This window comes from Castor canadensis, chromosome 7 (assembly GCF_047511655.1).
Source record: "Castor canadensis chromosome 7, mCasCan1.hap1v2, whole genome shotgun sequence".
NCBI lineage: Eukaryota > Metazoa > Chordata > Mammalia > Rodentia > Castoridae > Castor > Castor canadensis.
In genome coordinates this window covers 162692286-162710942 of record NC_133392.1, presented here as the reverse complement: position 1 = coordinate 162710942, position 18657 = coordinate 162692286, and the positions used below count along the sequence as shown (strand labels likewise).

Genomic DNA, 18657 nt, shown 5'->3' with positions numbered 1-18657 from the left:
GGGGAGGGTGCGGCTCCTCCCGCTCAGCCATCCAGGCCGTTGCGCAACTCCGGGCGTTTGCAAAACCCACATGTGGGGGGGACGCGTCCGGAGTACAGCGAACTGACACACTCCGGGAGGACTGGGCGGCGGCAGCATCGGGAAGAGTAGGAATGAATGAGCTAGAGAGTGAACGGAGGAAGGAGGGCACGCATGCAGGAGCGTGCGGACCGCAGCGTGGCTGTGGAGCGCCTGACCCCGCGCAGCTGTAGTTGTCGGGCCCATTCGCTCGACAGCGGGCCGCACTTTGCACCCGCTCCCTAAGCCTAGCCCTGCCTCTGTATCTTGGTCCCCGTGGCCGGGGCGGGGCGAGCGCGCAGGCGCAGGCGCGGCGGGGCGGGGCCGAGCGCGGGCCACGTGCGGCTGCCCCGCCCGCCAACGCGCCATGGGTCTCGCCGGCACCGCGGGCTCGGCGTGTACGCGCTACTTAGTGTTCTTCCAGTACTTAGGCACGGATTTCAAGTACGTTTTCCCGCTACTCCCACCCGCTCCCTCCCGCCGGGCTGGTGGGAAGGCCGGGAGCGGGTCAGGGACTGTTCGCATGACACGACGGGACGTCTGATCCCAGGGCAGGAAACGCTTTGTTTGACCTTAGGGCGGGGAGGGGGCTGACACGCCAGCCAAGACCCCAGGCAGGATTAGGCGGCCGCCGCGGTTGCTGTCCTTAACCCTTCGTCCATTTCTGCCCGCAGCGGGGTCGCGGCCATCAGGGGTGCTCAGCGCGCCGTCGGGGTGCAGAACTTCCTGGAGGTGAGCTCTGCTGTCCCCCTCGCTCGGCTGGAAGAACCGCGACCTTGGCGATGTCCCGATGGGAAGTAGGCTGTAACCCCCCAACCCCGCTGCCCCTCGAGCTTGGCCTTAGCTTTGGCTGCGCGCCCGCGCCCTGCTGTCTGTCCCTGCAGGAGGCCGCCGAGCGGCTGAAATCGGTTGAGCAAGTTAAGTTCACCGTCTCCAGCCGCACCGATGCAGGAGTCCACGCCCTGAGCAACGCCGCGCACCTAGACATCCACCGCCGCTCGGACCAGCCGCCCTTCTCTCCGGAGGTTTTGACCCAGGCCCTCAACACCCACCTGAGGCACCCAGCCATCAGGTTAGCCAGGGGACTGAACATATCTTCTGCTCTCTCCTCACCCGACCCCGTTTGGGTGTTGGCTGGAGGTCCAGAAAAACTTTGTATTTGGGCAGAACTTGCAGGTGAGGGGGAGATACCTGGGTGTGCGGCGTCATTCTCAGTGAGCCTGATCTGTAATTACAGGGTACTGCAGGCCTTCCAAGTACCGAGTGACTTCCATGCCCGCCATGCCGCCACTTCCAGAACCTACCTGTATCGCTTAGCAACTGGCTGCACCCGGCATGACCAACTGCCTGTGTTTGAACAAAATCTGTGCTGGGCGCTGCAGACAGAGTGAGTGTGAATGTGAGAGCGCATGGGGAAGGAGGGCTCACAGATCCACCCTGTGGTCTTCTCTCACTGCTCTTCCGGCTGCCAACAGCTGCCTGGACGTGGCTGCCATGCAGGAAGCTGCCCAGCACCTCCTCGGGACCCATGATTTCAGTGCCTTCCAGTCAGCCGGCAGCCCAGCTGCTAGCACAGTACGCACACTGCGCCACGTCTCAGTGTCCCCTGGCCCAGCCAGTCCCTTTCTTCTTCCCCAAGAATGCAGGTGAGGAAGAGTGGCCTTGCACTGTTTCCTGCCTCAGGGTGCCAATGCTGGTCTGAATGTCACCAGGGCCAACTGTGCTTCCAGCACCTCCCCTAGCAAAGATAGGTCAATGCTGGACTTGATATGCTGGGCACCCATGGGGCCTGGCAGAGGGTAGGGAGTGCGGGCCAGCTGGAGGGTGTGGGCCTAACACCCATGTATCTGTAGCCATGCCCTCCCCTCAGGCTGGGATACAGAGGACAGAAAACTGCCTTTCTCTGAGGACCTCTGCCCAGAGTCCTGCACAATGTGGATGGGTTTTGGTAACCACAGACAAGGCTTCACTGGGGCTAGTGGTTCTGGTTCAGCCTGGCAGAGGGTGGGTTCCACTGACCCCCAGCATTGTCCAGTGGGCCTCCCACCAGATGGCAGCTGCTTTTCTAGTTGGGACCTGCCCTAGGGAGAGGACTTATGCGTGGTCAGGTGGAAGAGCACAGGCCTACAATTTGGTGGGCCTGCAAGTGAGCTGGCTGTGCCGTCTCTCAGCACTCATCCTGTGACATCTCCAGTAAGGTCTCAGGGCAGACTGGGTGGTGGTCAGACCCCCGGGCATCATCCTGCCCTGCCATAGCCTTTCAGGAACTGGTGGTCAGCAAGGCCCCTGGGTGGATGAACCCTCCATTCTGTTAGCCTCGTTTGTCTGAGGCTACATGGCAGGCCAGGATGGCTGGGCTGGCTTGTGCCCTGGACATCACAGGCATCTCTGTCCCTAGGAAGCTGCAGTTCTGGACCCTGGAATTTGAGAGCCAATCTTTTCTGTACCGACAGGTATGCTCTCCTAGGTCGTCTGGGGTGGGGGTGGGCAGGCCCCTGCAACAACCTCGATTTCTGGGCTGCAGGTTCGGAGGATGACAGCTGTGCTGGTGGCTGTGGGGCTAGGGGTATTGACACCCACCCAGGTGAAGGTGATTCTGGAGAGTCGAGATCCCCTGGGCAAGCACCAGACTCGTGTTGCCCCAGCTCATGGCTTGTTCCTGAAGTCAGTGCTATATTCGGGCCTTGGTAAGAGGAAGTGGGATGGAAAATAGTCCCCCCAAGGCTGTCCTCACTGAGGAAGGGGCTCAATTGAGGCCCTGTGTTCTCATGGCAGACAGGAATCCATGCATGTAGTAGGAAAGCCAAGGCACCAGGAAGGCTTCCTGAGTTGGCCAAAGGATTTCTGGCTAGGGACCAGTGACCAATGCATGGTGGCCTGGAGTGAGTTGCCCCCTCCCCAGCTCCCTTCAGTAAGATGCCAGTGGGGCAGGCTGGGCTATGGAAGCCACAGTGGTAGAGAGGGCCTCTGGGCTGAGCTCCTGCTTCTAGGTTGACGTAGAATCTGTCCACAGGTCCTGCTCCTGCACCCTGCAGGGTCCACAGTGTGGAAACTACAGATGATTCTGGACACTTGGCTGAGGCTACACCAGCCACACCACTCTAGACCTGGCTATTGAACCTTGCCTACATTCACTGCACTCAGTGGGACTGGTTCATGTTGGCTGAGCCAATGCATCCACAGCCACCTGAGGCTGTGGCAATCCTCCTTAGCCTCCTGCTTCCCTTTGGCCCTCACCTGCCCAGTCCTGCTATCTGGACACCCCTCTCTGACCCTGGGAGTGGGACTGGTATAGGAAAGGGGGACAAGAGACAAGTGTGAGCACCCCCAAGGGGCCTCTGGTTCTGTTCTTCTGGAATCTCCACACCTATCTTTTAAGGGGCCCAGAAGTAGAAATAAAAGGCAAGGAGGTCCTGGAGGCTTATTTATTGCTTTGGCCAGAAATGTCTACTCAGGCTGGCTTGTGACTCTAACCTTGTCCCTGGATGGCATCTATGACCCATTCATAGACTCTTTTCACCCAGGGCGCCCATGGTCCTGGAGCAAAAGCCCAGGTCCTTGTGAGGGGCAGAGGTGGTGAGTCTTGGAGGCCAGGTGTCAGCTGGGGGCCTGGGGGAGACCCTTCTTAAGCAGCGCTGTGAGGAAGCTTCCCAGCTCCTCATCCTGCAGGAAAGTAAAGTGCACAGGTTACCCCACTCCAGGCAGCACAGAATACCAAGAAATGAGATACTCTGTTTGGAGGGTACACAGTGATTCCCACCACTCTTACCTGGTAGGTCCAGGAAACCAACAGCACCTTGGTGCCTGGGTCCTCAGAGTGGGCAGCAGCCTGGATAAGGATGGACTCCACGGTCACAGAACCATCAGGGAGGTGCTGCACACAGTGGTCCTTCAGGGTGCTGTGGGGAGGCACAGTGAGACCCTGCCTGACCCTGCCTATGGGGGCAGAGGGCAAGGCCAAGGCATACCTCTTGAGATGGCTGTAGATACGCAGGGCTGTCTCCTGCTCCTTTCGTGTGTCCTGCAGGTGCACGCGGCAGGTGAAGCGCAGCTGGTGCTCAGCCAGGCCTAGCTCCTTGAGGGCTTGTTCTGAGGATACCAGCCGGAAGTTCTGTGGAGCAGGGGCAGGTCAGGGAAAGTGCCAGGCTGCTCCCCACCTTCACCCCCACCCATCCACTCACATTGTCTTTCATGATCAAGGTGCCATGCAAGAGCCGGGGCTTTTTGGCCTCAGGGAGCAGCCCTGTGGGAAAGGAGACTACTGCTGTCAACACAGGCCACCAGTCACCTGCCACCAGTACCCCAGGCTGCCCCTCATACCCTGTGCCATCTCTCGCTTCAGCAGCCCCAGGGAGATGCCTACAGGGATGCTGGGGCTTGTGGGTAGTGTCACTGTCTCGCCATTGGCAGGCATGTAGCAGCTGACCCCTGGAGGAGACAGGTGTAAAGAGAGACTCAGTTCAGCTGGCTAGCCCTGAGTGCATCATTACTGGGGTGACCCCTGCCCACCAGTAGCCTACGGAATTCCTGCTCAATCTTCTGCCTCAAGAACTCCATCTTCTTGGCCTCGCCGTGCACCAGCAGTACACTCTCTGGCTCTGCCTGTCCCACAAGCTGCATGATACCCTTGGCATCAGCGTGGGCACTGAATGACATGTATTCCACCTGCATCTTAACCTCCAGCTGCAGCATCACAGGGTACAGAGATGGTCAGCACTAGCAGAGGCCTGGCAGCCCTGCCAAGCCCAGAAGGATGAGGGTGGGACTCACCACCTGCCGCCCCTCCATCTCCAGCTTGCGTTGCCCACTAAGGATCTTGTGACCCACAGTGCCCTGCACACAGTAGCCAGGCATGATGACCTGCAGGGCATAGGTGAGGTTTAGCCAGGTGATGCCCAGCCTTGGCACATCAGGGGCCACCTCCCGGGACATCCCCACCTGAACCCTGGGAAGAGGCCAGGCTTGGAGCCCACTGTCATATCAGCTGCTTGGAGTCTGAGACCTTCCTGCCTGACACAGGTCAAATCACTTGCAGTCTGAACTGCCCTGGTTGAGCAACAGCAGCATCCTCAGGTCAGAGTGGCATCAAGCCATAGGTAGCTCTGGGACAGGATAGGTCTCTGCCTCCCAGCTCTCCACGGCTGTGGAACTCCTGTACCCACATCGGCCCACCTCACAGGCCTCCCAGGAGCTGGCCCCAAGCCCAGAGCCCTCACCATGTTCTTCTCATTTCCTGCCCACTTCCGGAAGATCTGCAGGGATTGGCCAGCATGTAGCATCCCTGGTGTGGCAAATACAACCTACAGGATGGATGGGGGATGGATGAGGGTAGCAGGCCCCTTGCCCAGCCTGCCACAGGCCCCAGCCGGTGACCCAGTCTTTCACCCAGAGACCCAAGGGCAAGGATCATATGCTAGGTGTGGAAGAGTAACTGCCCCACCAGGGCCTCACCATAGGACCTGGGTTGTCAGCAAATGCCCGGTCAAAGGCCTTAATGTGCTTGAACTCAAACATGTTCCTCTGGACAAAGGTCTTCCGGATCTTCTGATTGGTCCAGGTGATGAAAAGCTTGTAGTAGTGGTTGGCCTTCTCAGTCAGGCCCGTGGAGAAGTAGATGGGCACCTTGAGGTTCATGCGCTCCCTGTATGCCCATAGGCCCAGTCAGCACAGGAACCATAGTGGAGGATACTGCCAGGGTCAGCCTGGGATGTCTTGTCCCTGTGCTCTCTGTTACACCATAGCCTGAAGTCCAGTGAGGAACTGAGCTCTCTGCTATCTGTTCCAATAACCACAAGGCTGGAACCTTCAGCCTGTGAACTGTTAGGAGAGCTTGTAGGAGGCTCAGATTGGACCAGTGATCCTGAGAGCCAACCAACAAAACTGATGTGATGTTGTAGCCTTCAAATACAAGAGTGGGCAGCCCCACCCATCAAGACAGCAAGCAGGGTGGGTGGTAAGGGAGGGGGTGGGGGCAGGGGGGAGAAATAAACCAAGCCTTGTATGCACATATGAATAATAAAAGAAAAATGAAAAAAAAAAAAAAAAAAAAAAGACAGCAAGCAGGGCTGATGCTACCACATACTGATCATGGGGTGCTTGCTACACCTAATGGTAGTCAGTGCTGCCTTAACTCTATAGTTCCACCCTGTTCCAGCCCATGCGTGTGGCTAGCTCTCTGGTGCACAGGTCCCACCTCCTGCCACCCACACAGGGAAGAGCTTCTTGAAGAGTAGTCCTGGCTGCACCTACCAGAAGGTCTCCAGCAGGATGCAAAGTTCCTGTGCCCGGCCCAGTGCAAACACGGGGATCAGCACCTGAGGGCAAGTAAGGCTGGCTCAGGTAGGAAAATCTGGTCATGCTGCCCAGCCCTGAACACAGCAGGCAGCAAGCTGCTTGCTGTGCCCACCTTCATGGGTAGCAGCTGCTAAAAAGATTAACCCTGTTGTGTGTGGACCCCAGCCCCTCCATTCTGCCCACAGTCCTGCTCCCAGCCACATGTGAAAACAGTGGGACTACAGGGATGCTCAAGCGGCCCTTCATGGGATCTGAGACACAAGGAGCTGGCAGTGACCAGCACAGTGTGCCCAGACCTGCTTGTAGCCACTACCTTCCCACCACGCTCTACAGTCTCGTGGACCTTCTTTAGGAAATCTCGTTCTCGACAGCGCTTGGAGTCTCTGATGGTTGTAGCGTATGTGGACTCCGTGATGAGCAGGTTGGGGCGGCATCTGTCAATCCAAGCAGCCCTGGAACAAAAGCCATGGTGGATGGTGCCCACGGCTGCAGGGCTGGGAGTGACAAAGTGGACCCATCCCCATTCACAGCCACCTTCCTGGACCACCCTAGCATGGGCTCCTTTGAATGGACCCCATCAAACATCACAGGCAGCAAAATCTGGAGGGGGCAGTAAGGGTTGGGAGGTTCTAGCCTGGACCTCCTGTGCCTGCAGCTGGACTCTAGAGGAAACTCTGTGATGCACGGGGGACACTGATATGCTAACCACTTGAGTGACCACCACGAGCATACTCTCATAGGTCTGTAAGATCCACAGGAGATCACACAGGATGGAACACACAGGCCTACTTACCCCAAATGTCGGTCTGGGGTCATATTATAATCACCCTGGCAAAGAAAGTGGCAGTAAGGAAAGTGCCTCCTCATCCCCAGCTGCCCTGCCCGAGCCCTAAGACCGTCCACTGACCGTGTAGACCACAGATTCTGAGCCCACTTTAATCTGGAACATGGCTGCCCCCAGCACATGGCCTGCATAGTAGGCCTTGATTTCCAGTTCATCATCCACCTGCAGAAGAGAGTGTGCATTCAAGCCTTCAAGAGCAGGGCAGGGAAGCAGCGAGAAGTAGATGGACATCTAAGCATGTCATCAGTTTCTGTTTTTCAGATGATATCCATAATTTGACCAAAAGCAACCACAGAGGGTAAGCAAGAGTGCAATTTCCAGACCAGAGGCCTGCGAACCTGTCTTCTAAGAGATAAATACAGGTGTGTGGCTCAAGTGGGTAGGTTGCCCAGCAATGCCCTGAGTTCAAGCCCTGGTACGGGTGGGGGTGAGGGCTGAGATTGGAAGATTACAGTTTGAGGCTAGCCCTGGAAATTTTTCAACAGACCCTACCTCCAAATCAAGCTGGAGGTGTGGCTCAAGTGGTAGAGTGCCTGCCTAGCAAACACAAGGCTTAGTTCAAACCTCAATACTATTAAAAAAAAAAACGTCTATATGAACAACAGTCTATAAACTAGGAGAAGGATAAATTGAGTTAAAATGCTGTAAAACTCTGTTGTCCAGGAAAAAAGGAAAAAGTTCTAAATAACTTTAATTTTTGTTTCCATGGATATATTTTGCAATCCTTACCACTAAAAAACTATCAAAAGTATATATTTTATAAAGCAAAGGAATAACAGAATTTAAATAAACAACCCAAAAAAGGCAATAAAAAAAAAGAGCAAAACAAATCAAAACAAATAGGAAGCAAATAGTGAAACAATGTAGCTAAGCCAAAGTAACCTTATTAGATGTAGAATCTAAATGTATCATCTAAATACCAGTTATCAGGCTATAATTTCAAAACAAAACTATTGGCTGGGTGCAGGTGGCTCATGTCTGTAATCCTAGCTACTCAGGAGGTAGAGATCAGGAGGATCACGGTTTGAAGCCAGCATGGGCAAATAGTTCTCAAGACTTAGCTTGAAAAAATCCAGCAAAAAAAAAAGGGCTGACAGAGTGGCCCAAGACGTAGGCCCTGAGTTCAAACCCTAGTATTGCCAAAAAACAAACAAAAAAAACCTATGTGTCACTTAAAAGAGTCATTTCAAATATGATGCAAAAAAAGGTAGAAGTAAAAAAATGGAAAAAAATACACCATTAACAAAAGGTGGGTGGAAGGTATTGTAACTATATCACTAGAAAAGTAGACTTTCAGGCCAGGCACCAGTGGCTCACGCCTGTAATCCTAGCTACTCAGGAGGCAAAGATTAAGAGGAGCACAGTTCGAAGCCAGCCCGGGTAGATAGTTCTCAAGACCCTATCTCGAAAATACCCATCACAAAAAGGGCTGGTGGAGTGACTCAAGGTGAAGGCCCTGAGTTCAAGCCCCAGTACAGCAAAAAAAAAAAAATAAAAAAAAAGACTTTTAAGATTAAAAAGGCATTATCTAATATAAACATGAGTGGTGATACACATGGTACTCTAGAGGATGAGACAGTAGGATTGTGAGTTAGAAGTCAGCTTGGGCTACACAGACTATTAAAAAAAAAAAAAAAAATATATATATATATATATATATATATATATATACACACATATATATATGCTTCAAATTGATATAAGGTTCAATTAGAAGGATAAAATGATCCAAAATGCGGGGCTGGTGGAGTGGGTCAAGTGGTAAAGTACCTACCTAACAATCATGAAGCCCTGTGCTCAAACCCCCAGTACCACCAAAAAAGAAAAGAGAAAGATCCAAACTGTACAGGCACCTAACAGCATAGTTTCAAAACAGATAAAGCAAAACCCAGAGACTCTAATGAGATACAGACAAATCCACAATTTTTTGTAAGAAATTTTGCCAAATCTTGCCCATTTAAAATCCTTCACTTCCTCCCTGAGTCATATGTCATCACAGCCTGGTACTGGATACCCTTCAGGGGTCACCATCTTGCTGTGTGGTCTCTGGATCCCCACCCAGCAAATGCACCAGGAGACCCAGCAAGGCAAGCATGCCCCAGATCCACAGATAGCACAGGTGTCCTTCCAGGAGGGGTGCCAGCCTGGCTCCTCAATGCTGCCTGTGCACAGAGGCAGGTAGGCAAAGTCCTTATGTATGTGAACACACAAACACACACAATACACACTACCTCAAGTTAAATGCCACATGAGAGCTGGAATCACACATTTACCCACTGCTGCCTCCTGGTAGACCTACAATGCTGGAAGAAAAGTGAAATGGGGTGGCTGGGGACCCTGACCTGGACTGTCTGGTGCAGGTGGACAGCCACCACCTTCTTCATGCAGTCTTTGATCATCTGGGAGGTGAAGAAGTTAGCCTCGCCCTTCTTGTCCACGGCGATCTTGCGGTAGTCCTCCAGCAGGATAGGGCATATGGCCTGGGTGGGGTGGGTCATATAGATGGGCCCATCGTAGCCTACCATCTCACTGAAATAGGGCAGTGCCCCACAGTGGTCCAGGTGGAAGTGGCTGGAGAAGATGTGGCACCAGTCAGACTGGGACCACTCTCCCCCAGTCACTCCACACCAGCCTTGGGCTCACAGGCCACGCCACTCATTAACTGAGGCCTACTGTGCATCAAACACAGTCCTGGGTACTAAAGAGTCAGGAATGACCAAAGCACAAAAACCTCTCTTCCTAAATGTACAGTCCAGATGCCTAGCAAAGCATTAATAATTAAAACCTGTATAGACAATGCCAGCCTCATGAGGAAATAAGGCAGTTAAGGGGAATAGGAATGGGAGGAGAGCCACTGTGTTTAGTAGATGGTCAGGTTTGGTAGGTGCCTCCTGGAGAAGGCAGAAGGAAGCTGGGACAGCATTAGGGCAATGTCTGAGGAGGCCCCAGAGGACAGAGGGGATGGCACTTCCCAGCCCACTGCAGGCACTACTGTGAGTCATGTCTGGAAGGAACTAAAACCACAGGAGCCAGAGCAGCTGAGGTTGCTGCTTTTAAGATGGTCTGCTAGAGCTACTGGTGGAAATGGGGAAAGTGCTATGGTATCAAGGTGAAGTCACAACAGCAGGGGTTGAGAGGGGCTGGGTCCTACAACTGGCTGCAGACTGTCTGGGGCTGGTAGAATGACTCAGGAGGTAGTGTCTACCTAGCAAGTGTGAGGCCCTGAGTTCAAACCTCAGTACCATTAAAAAAAAAAAAAATTCATGCCTGCCTAGACTGTTTGGGATGGAACATGAGGGCATGAGCAGGAAGAGGTGATGAAGATGTCTCTTCTTGCTCAGCACTATGAGGCTGGGGTGGTGGAAGTCAGTGGTTAGACGATGAGCCTAGAGCCTGAGGTGAGGGTGACACAGACGTCTGCAGACAACAAGGCTTATCACGGCTGAGACAGCAAAGGAACAGAAGAGGACAAGGCCTAAGGCACTGGTGGGAGGGTCACCGCTGTTGGCAAGTGCAGGTGAGAGGCCCAGGGAATCAGACAGGGCCCTAAGAGCACCGTGATCTCAAGAAGTGAAATGCATCATCTTGGCACTAGGGGGGTGGCCTACCTCCCCTCAGACATGGCTGCCCTAGCTCAGCGTCAACATCTAGAGCACCTGCCAGGTGTTCATAACACTTGGAGACACAGTCAACAGGCCCAATTGGCATGATATACTCCCTGGCTCCGAGGGCTGACTGCTACCCTGAAGAGTGAGCCATACAGGTTGCCTGGGATAAAACCCTGTGACCTGGTCAGTTGCTGACACACCACAGCCCATGGCCTCCACAGGCAGAGAACAAGGAAGAACCATCAAGGCCACCAATAGCACCCACCTGATGATCACACAGTCCAGGAAGTCAGTCAGCCGGCCATTCTGAGTAATATAGGAAAAGTCGGGAAAGCGCCTCTGAGAAGCCAAGAGAAATGGTCAGAATGCTGCAGGCTGCTCCCATTCTTAAGGCCTAGGGGGTCCTGCTTCCAATGGTTACAAGGAACAGGTGGGCGGTGGAACCTCACTGTCCTCTGGGCCACACACTGGAAGGACTCACATCATCATTGAAGCCCATGTGCATCCCGCAGTCCAGCATGACATTCTTGCCCGCAATGGAGACCAAGATGCAGCTGCGGCCCACATCCTGGCCAGCTCCTGCTCAAGGGTAAAGACAGGTGACAGGCATGGCCATGCCCACTTCCTCTTCCTCCCCCACATACACCACCAACTGCCCTGCTGCCTCCCGGGCTTTGCAGAGCCCTCAACTGACTGAGGTAACTGGACTCCAAGGTTCCTGCGGAGACAGATGTGTGGGCCAGGAAGCATGACCAACTCCACTTGCAGGGAAATGCACAGGAGGGAGTAAAGCACCAAGCCTGGGCCCAAATGCTCTCCCCCACCAAGCCTCCTCTCACTTCTCAAAGCCGTAGTGACCTGCTGGCAAAACACTGGGCACTGGCTATGGTTCCAAGCACGGAACAGAGGCAAGCCATTGCTCTGCAGGATGTCACTGCTGTTTACTAAGTTTGGTCAGATCACTCCTGGGCTCTCAGCCAAGCTGCAAAGCAACAAGGCTTCCTCCCTTGGTAGTTGTCCCCAGGAGGGAAGAGGTCTGGTCCTGAGTTCTGGCATTGAGTGACTCCTGGTGGTGCCACCACAGTGGGACACCCATGTGGCTGTAGCCCAGCCACAGGGAAACATGTCTCTGACCAGCAACGAACAATAACTGGCCACAGCACAGATGCCCCATCCTAGGCAGTGGGCAACATGGGCCCCACACCACTGCACTCCCTCAAGCATCCCCAGCCAGCCCCAAGAGGAGATCCTCCCTGTCTCCTGACAACCAAGCAGCCCCTTCAGCTGCTCTAGCCTGAGACCTTGACCAGACAGCAACACCCATGTGGCCTTCTGTCATCTCCCCTGGAGTCTGGGGACCATAAGGAGAGACATGGCCCAAGCCTCAACAGGGGTCTGAGGAAAGTAAATGGCCTGGTTTCCATCTTGAATTGTACATGTCTCCCTCTACCAGCTATGTGCACCTCAGCTGTCAGTACCACACACACCAGGGGACCAGCCATAGCCCAGAGCATGCTTGCCTCAGGCAGTCAGCCATGTCAGCCATAGCGTAGGGGGTTTGAAGGTTCTCCTGCAGGCCTGTTCCTGCTCCATCAAGATCTATGCTCCTGGAAGGCAGGGGCTTAGCTATCTTCTCCCCACTGCACCTCTAGCTTTGAGGCTATGCCAGGCCCTGAGGCCCTCCAAGTGTTTATAAGAGGGTAAGGGATGCCCCTTCCAGGCCCAGGCCTAATGTGTGAGGCACCCACAGACTTGGGGTCAGAACCTCAATAGAACATAAGAGAGGGGCAGAACAGGACAGAAAGCAAAAGAGGCTGAGTGGGGGTGGCTTACGCCTGTAATTCTAACTAACTGGGGGGGATGAGATCAGAATCTCACTGGGTTCAAAAGACCCAGCGTCAATATCAGAAAAACCAGGGTGTAGTGCCGTCATATGCCTGTCATTCTAGCTACTGCAGGAAGCATAAATAGGATCAAGGTCCAGGCTGGCCTGGGCAAAAAAATGAGACCCTATCTCAAAAATAACCAGAGCAAAAAGAGATGGAGGCTTGGCTCAAGTGTCAGAGCACCTACCTAGGAAACACAAAGCCCGGAGTTCAACCCCCAGTACTGCCAAGGAAAAAAGGAGGGGATGTCTCTGTTCACACAGAGCATATATCCTACAGTAGAAGGCAATTAGATACCCAGAGTGCATTAGATAGTGGTTACCGTGAAGCCGAAAAGTAATGCAGGGAAGAGGACAAGGGTGCCCTCAAAGTTCCAGAACGCAGGAAAAACAAATCCCAACGGGGTAGTGAGGGGGTAGCTAAGATAGGAGGTCAGCTGTGCAAAGGCCCTGGTGCCAGAGTGACCTGCACACTCTCAGTATCTAGACAGACAGTGACCTGGGGTCCTGAGCAGGACAGAAAGGTGCTTCCAACACCCACATGAATGAAAGAAGCAAAGGCACCTGTGCATGAAAAAAGCCCAGAAATATGGGGCTGGGACCCAGAATTTCAAGTGACTGTTTCCTCCTGAACACTGTTTAAGGCTGCTAGGACTTCTAGAAGCCTGAACCTTTTTTTTTTTTGCAAAGAGGAAAGCGACTTTTTAAATGTTGCATTGACCAGCTAAGACAAAGGCTGAACAGAGGGTTGATAGTAGGTAACCTGGGCGGGAGCAATAGATGGTGGAAGTGAACAGAAAGTCAGAGGTGAAGAGGCAGCGGCCCAACCACAGGAGTCTTGAAGCAGCTGTTCATATACAGGGGAAGGTAAAACACACCACCAGGTCAAAGTCCTATAACTGTCTCAACACCACTGCCCCACTAGGCGCATACTCGGGACCCACTTCACCTCGCAGTCACTGAGTCTCAAGCCTCATTCTCGTTTCGTTGTTAGGTAACCTAGGTTTGGAGACTGGGCCTCCTTGCTAACTAACTCATAACAAGCTCTGGGGTCAGGATTCAACCCCAAAACCCTTCAACCCCCCTCCCCCAAAGTTAGGGAGAGAAGGCGAGGAAGCACCAGCTCCGACCCACTTCCGAAGGCGTACAGCGGGCGGAGGATGGACCTCCGGCTTCGGCCCCTCCCCACTACGCGGTGCGGAAGAAGGGGGGACGCGCGCGGATCACGAGATGTGCGGGAAGGGCAAAACGCGCGACGGTCAAGGCCCCGCGCACCCTCGGGTGGCCCCGACTCACCCAAGGGAGTGACTCTGATCTCAGGCATCGTTTGGGCGACGGACCCTCAGCCCGCGTCTCTGAGTTCCCAGAGTCGGCGCGCACCGCCTGCAGTGAAGGTCCAGAGATGCCCGCCTGCTCATCCAAAACCCGGGACCAGCGACCAGAGATGCGCAATCCCGCTAGCTGCCGCCAACGTGACGCGCGGTGACATACGGCGCAGGCGCGACCTTTGCAAGCCCCGCCCCCCAACTTCCTTCTGCTCGCCGGAAACGTGGAGGTTTGCCTTGACTTCTGATTGGGCGGCTGTCAACCAATCGGAGGTGGTGCAGCGGCGGGGGGCGGGGGCCGAGGGTCTGCCCAACCGCAGGCTACACTGCCTCCGGGTTCAGGAGTGTTGGCTGGTGGGATCCTAGCACGAGACCCGCGTCGTGTAGACAGCTGGAGCCCGCGGGTGAGGACCGCACGCCAGCCGAGCTGTAGCTCGGGTCAGCCGCTCCCCACCACCGGCCTTTGCTGCGCCTTGCGCCCCTTGCGCAAGCAGAGACCAGCCCGCCCGGTGCCAGCTGTATTCGCGTCCCAGGTGAGACTTGCAGTACTTCCAGCACAGCGCCCTGGCCCGCCCTGTAGGCCTAGAGTGTCAAGGCGGGGGCCTTCTACCGGGCGTCCTCCTGGCCTCCTGCCCAGTCTGATCTTCCCTGAGGTTTAGAGGTGCCCCGCATCACCTTCCGGGAGCTGGTAGGCTGCGGACTCCCGGTTAAACAGCCCTTCCTGTTGTTCCCAACCTATTGCTGGCTCCTGCCAGCTCCTTGTTGACTACTGACATGGGCTCTGGGCAGGAAGGCCAGACCCCAGGGTTTTAGGTGGCCAAGAAGGAACCCCTGGGACCTCAGAGACTGTCTGCTCAGTGAACAGCACACAAGCCCAGAGAGTGGGAGAGACAAGCTGGAAGACTCTGGCAGACTCCATCTTCCTGAAGCCCAGGCAGAGCCGTCCCCCATACCTGAAGACAAAGTGAGCCTTTCTCCAGGGGCTACACCCTGTGCCAGGTATGCAACCCAACCTATGGAGTCTGCAAGACCTCAACACCCATTGGGCCCCACCGTTGCTCTGGCAGCCTCGGTTGTAGTCAGGGCAGAGAGTTCAGCCATTTTCCCCAGCAGTGAAGGACTGTCATAGTGTGAGTGCAAGGCAGAACCTGTACACAGACCCAGATGTCCTGCTTCTGGCTGAGGTCTCAGCACAGCTGGGATGTTGGGAGCACTCTGAGGTAGGGAGGCCAGGGCAGGGCTCCCACCACCGAGGGGTACAGGAACCCCCAAGCCCAGTGGGGTTATCGTTCATCATGGACTAAGGTGTGATGTGGTCAAATCCTCAAGGCCTGTCAGAGCTGCCCAACAGGGTCATCCCTGGACACCAGGCTGAGGCCCTTGGGTACCTGGGATGTTGGAGACCAGGGTAATTGAAGGTACACACTCAAGGTGTGGGTGCTAGGATATTTGTGGAGTGACTGTAAGAATACACAAAGAAGCTGGACGCTGGGTGAGTCACAACTGTGAGTGGCTCTTACCTGTAATGCTAGCTATTTGGAAGGCTCAGATCAGTAGGGTCAAAGCACATAGTTCTCAAGATCCCTATCTCCAAAATAATCAGAGCAAAAATGGACTGGAGGCATGGTTCAAGAGATAGAGTGCCTGCTTTGCGAGCATGAAACCCTGAGTTCAAACCCAGTCCCATTAAAAAAAGAATACAAATGGAATCCTGCTAGAACCCAGCCCCACCTCAAAGCCTCTGTCCTGGACCACTTCTAGAATGTTCCCTGGAGCTAGTGGAAAGGTCTGTGGCAACCTTCTGTGTGTGGTAAGACTTAAGACCTTTGGTCCAGTCACCACACTGTATGGGGTGTCATGTATAGTTTCAACAGCACAAGTGACCATCTGTCCAGCAGATGCTAGCCCCACAGCCTCTACTCTGACTTTGGGAATGCAGCCATGAGCAACAAAGAGGGGAGCCTGCCCAGCCACCCTTCCCACTTTCCCCGTCTCTATTTTCTACAACATTTATTTCCTATCCTGTGTCAGAATTGCCTACTCTGAGTCCCTGTTTTTGTTACAGTCTGACTCCCCCACCCCAAATGGGTGGGCACCAGGTGCTGCCAGTGCCCAGGACCATGCCTAGCTTTTGGAAACATTTTACCCAAAGCATGAAACAGAGACTTCAGGGAAAGGAGACACAAATAAATAAGAAGTAGCCACAACTGCAGACTTCAAGAGGGTGGTCCCAGGTCAGAGATTGATCTGAGTCAGTGGCCTGAATGACAAGGAAGGGCTGTACCAATGTCTGTGGGTGTAGGAACTGTCAAGAGCACAGCAAGTTCACACTGGCAGGTCAGAGAGCATGCATCTCCTGGGGAGGGAGCTCAGGTAAGGGGACAGAGCCTCACCATGTGCTCTCAGGTGGCAGTTTCAAGACCCCAGCTATTTCTTTGGACTGATCTCCCTACCTTCCCATGAGAATGAGCAACAGAATAAGGTGACCCAGCAAAATGACCCGTAAGTTCTGTGTGATTGTTTCAGCTCATGTTGGAAGATGGATAACTCGGAGACAGAGTTCAACCTGAAAGTTGTCTTGGTCAGTTTCAAGCAATGTCTCACGGAGGATGGGGAGGTGCTGCTGGACTACTACATCGCCAGCTGGAAGGGGCTGGTCAGGTGCGTGCCTGGGGCTACCTTCCTGTAGAGGGCCCAGCCAAGGATAGTGGCTGTTCTGGTCAGCGTCCACGTGCAGCTCTTGTATTCCACCTGGCACAGGACAGCGAGGGCCGGTTAACAGGCTGTTGTCACCAGCCTTCCTTTCCCTGCCTCTAGGCAGATGTGTGCTCCAGCAGGCTCAGGCTAGTGTCCCCTGCCCCTCAGGCTGGCAGCCCAGGGTCTGGGCAAGACCTCAAGCTTCCATTTCCCCACACAGGTTTTTGAACAGCCTGGGTGCAATCTTCTCATTCATCTCCAAGGACGTAGTCTCAAAGCTGCAGATCATGGAGCGCCTGCGGAATAGCCCACAACGTGAACACTACACCAGCCTGCAGTCCATGGTGGCCTACGAGGTGGGCAGCAAGCTGGTGGACATGAATCGCCGTTCCCGCCACCCCGACTCAGGCTGCCGGACTGTGCTGCGCCTACACCGTGCTCTGCGTTGGCTACAGCTGTTCCTGGAAAGGCTGCGCACTAGCCCAGAGGACGCACGCACTGCTGTGCTCTGCACCGACTCCTACAATGCTTCACTGGCTGCCTACCACCCCTGGATAGTGCGCCAGGCTGTCAGTGTGGCCTTCTGCACACTCCCCTCACGCAAGGTCTTCCTCGAAGTCATGAATGTGGGGACCCCTGAGCAGGCAGTAGAGATGCTGGGTGAGGCCCTGCCCTTCATCGGGAATGTGTATGACATCTCCCAGAAGCTCTACGCTGAGCACTCCTTGCTGGACTTGCCCTAGGGGCCAGTGCCCAAGTCGGGTGGGCTTCCCCTGCTCAGAGCTAGGCGAGGGCACCCTGGGGCCCACGTGATCCACAGCAAAACTTTCTGGATGTCACTGTCTCCTCTGTGAGCTGAGCTTGTTAAGTACCACAGGCTGTGGCAGGAAAGGCAGTGGGCACTGGACCAGGAGAGGCACATTGTAGCCATTCTCTTGGACCAGGATAAGACACCTGAGCCTCAGCTTCCCCCTCAAACCTTAGTTACTTGTATGTTCGGTCAGGCTTCACCTCCTGAGGTGGAGAAGGTGGGGGGTGGGAACAACTCGAGAGGTGGTTTCCCCACCACCTGTGGAATCTCTGAAATGGTGTGAGGTCACATATCTTTGGTGCCTAGAGGCTTTCTCTTCTCCCCAGCCCATGTCTATCCTTCCCATGCCTATCTCAGGCCCAGGACGCAATAAGAACACAGCATCGGTACCAGGCGGGCAGCCCTGGGTTCATGTGACTTGACCCTCTTCATACTCCTCCATAACCTGAGTAGGATGAGAATCCTTGGGCTGTGGTCTGGGTGCTGGAGGCTCTCTCCCTGCCCTTTACCTGCCTCCTTTTTAGCTTCTCTGCATGCCGAACAGAACTTGGCAGCAGCAACTAAGACCTGAAGCCCCAAGCCAGGGCGCCTTGAAAGTCCCAGGAATGCCTGCCTGGTTCAGGAAAGCAGCCTCTACAGCTTCTGAGCAGCATCAGCCTTCTGAGGGACATAGAAGGTGGTTTCCTGTACTTGTGCTTTTGCAGGGTGCCTCCAGCACCACCCAAGGCTCTGGCAAAGCTAGGCCTCACTCTCCCCAACCAGCACCCAGTGAGACTGTTTCTTCTCCCCTATTCTGCTGCCTCCGTCCACATGCTGCCCAGGAGAGAGGTGGAGTCTGGGCAGCATGTGGAGACTGGGCCCCCTTGCCTAGCTGACAGGCTAGGCAACCTGGACAACCATGCCCAGCCTGGCCATCACCCAGTACTTGGGGACCTGGCCTCTCCCATTGGCTCTTCAGACCCATGGGGACAGTGACTGCAGTGCAGCAGATAAGATATAAATGCAAGCTTTCAGGTATACCTGCTCCCTCCAACACTGATACAATGCGGCATTTTCCAACATAAATAAATTAAACTTATGGGACTGGGTATGGCAGTCCAGGATTGGGTTATTGGGGCACACCAAGCACCTGATTA

General features: G+C 54.6%; 3 protein-coding genes across 7 annotated transcripts; 2 read left to right on the top strand and 1 right to left on the bottom strand.

The window, feature by feature from the left end:
• The first annotated feature begins 355 nt into the window (after positions 1–355).
• Positions 356–3470, top strand: Pusl1 (pseudouridine synthase like 1). Of its 2 annotated transcripts, XM_020155729.2 has the most exons (8): positions 357–501; positions 732–789; positions 942–1129; positions 1295–1444; positions 1533–1703; positions 2456–2510; positions 2582–2744; positions 3071–3470. In XM_020155729.2, exons 1-8 carry the CDS (start codon positions 425–427, stop codon positions 3160–3162), a joined length of 954 nt encoding a protein of 317 aa, XP_020011318.1. In that variant the 5' UTR covers positions 357–424; the 3' UTR covers positions 3163–3470. The 2 variants fall into 2 exon arrangements, with proteins under 2 accessions (XP_073937719.1, XP_020011318.1); XM_074081618.1 differs by lacking the exon at positions 2582–2744 and having other exon boundaries at positions 356–501.
• On the bottom strand, positions 3469–14153 carry Ints11 (integrator complex subunit 11). Of its 2 annotated transcripts, none has more exons than XM_020155728.2 (17): positions 13985–14153; positions 11285–11382; positions 11069–11142; positions 9538–9766; positions 7259–7357; positions 7145–7179; positions 6665–6803; positions 6307–6371; positions 5509–5698; positions 5274–5357; positions 4828–4917; positions 4578–4740; positions 4378–4485; positions 4239–4300; positions 4026–4168; positions 3827–3956; positions 3469–3720 (listed from the first exon to the last, which is right to left on the bottom strand). In XM_020155728.2, exons 1-17 carry the CDS (start codon positions 14010–14012, stop codon positions 3655–3657), a joined length of 1803 nt encoding a protein of 600 aa, XP_020011317.1. In that variant the 5' UTR covers positions 14013–14153; the 3' UTR covers positions 3469–3654. The 2 variants fall into 2 exon arrangements, with proteins under 2 accessions (XP_020011317.1, XP_073937718.1); XM_074081617.1 differs by having other exon boundaries at positions 6695–6803.
• On the top strand, positions 14142–18609 carry Cptp (ceramide-1-phosphate transfer protein). Of its 3 annotated transcripts, none has more exons than XM_020155724.2 (4): positions 14142–14546; positions 14872–15012; positions 16540–16674; positions 16931–18609. In XM_020155724.2, the coding sequence occupies exons 3-4, from the start codon at positions 16553–16555 to the stop codon at positions 17451–17453; spliced, it is 645 nt and encodes a 214-aa protein (XP_020011313.1). In that variant the 5' UTR covers positions 14142–14546; positions 14872–15012; positions 16540–16552; the 3' UTR covers positions 17454–18609. The 3 variants fall into 3 exon arrangements, with proteins under 3 accessions (XP_020011313.1, XP_020011312.1, XP_020011314.1); XM_020155723.2 differs by having other exon boundaries at positions 14803–15012; XM_020155725.2 differs by lacking the exon at positions 14872–15012.
• The last annotated feature ends 48 nt before the right edge of the window (positions 18610–18657 follow it).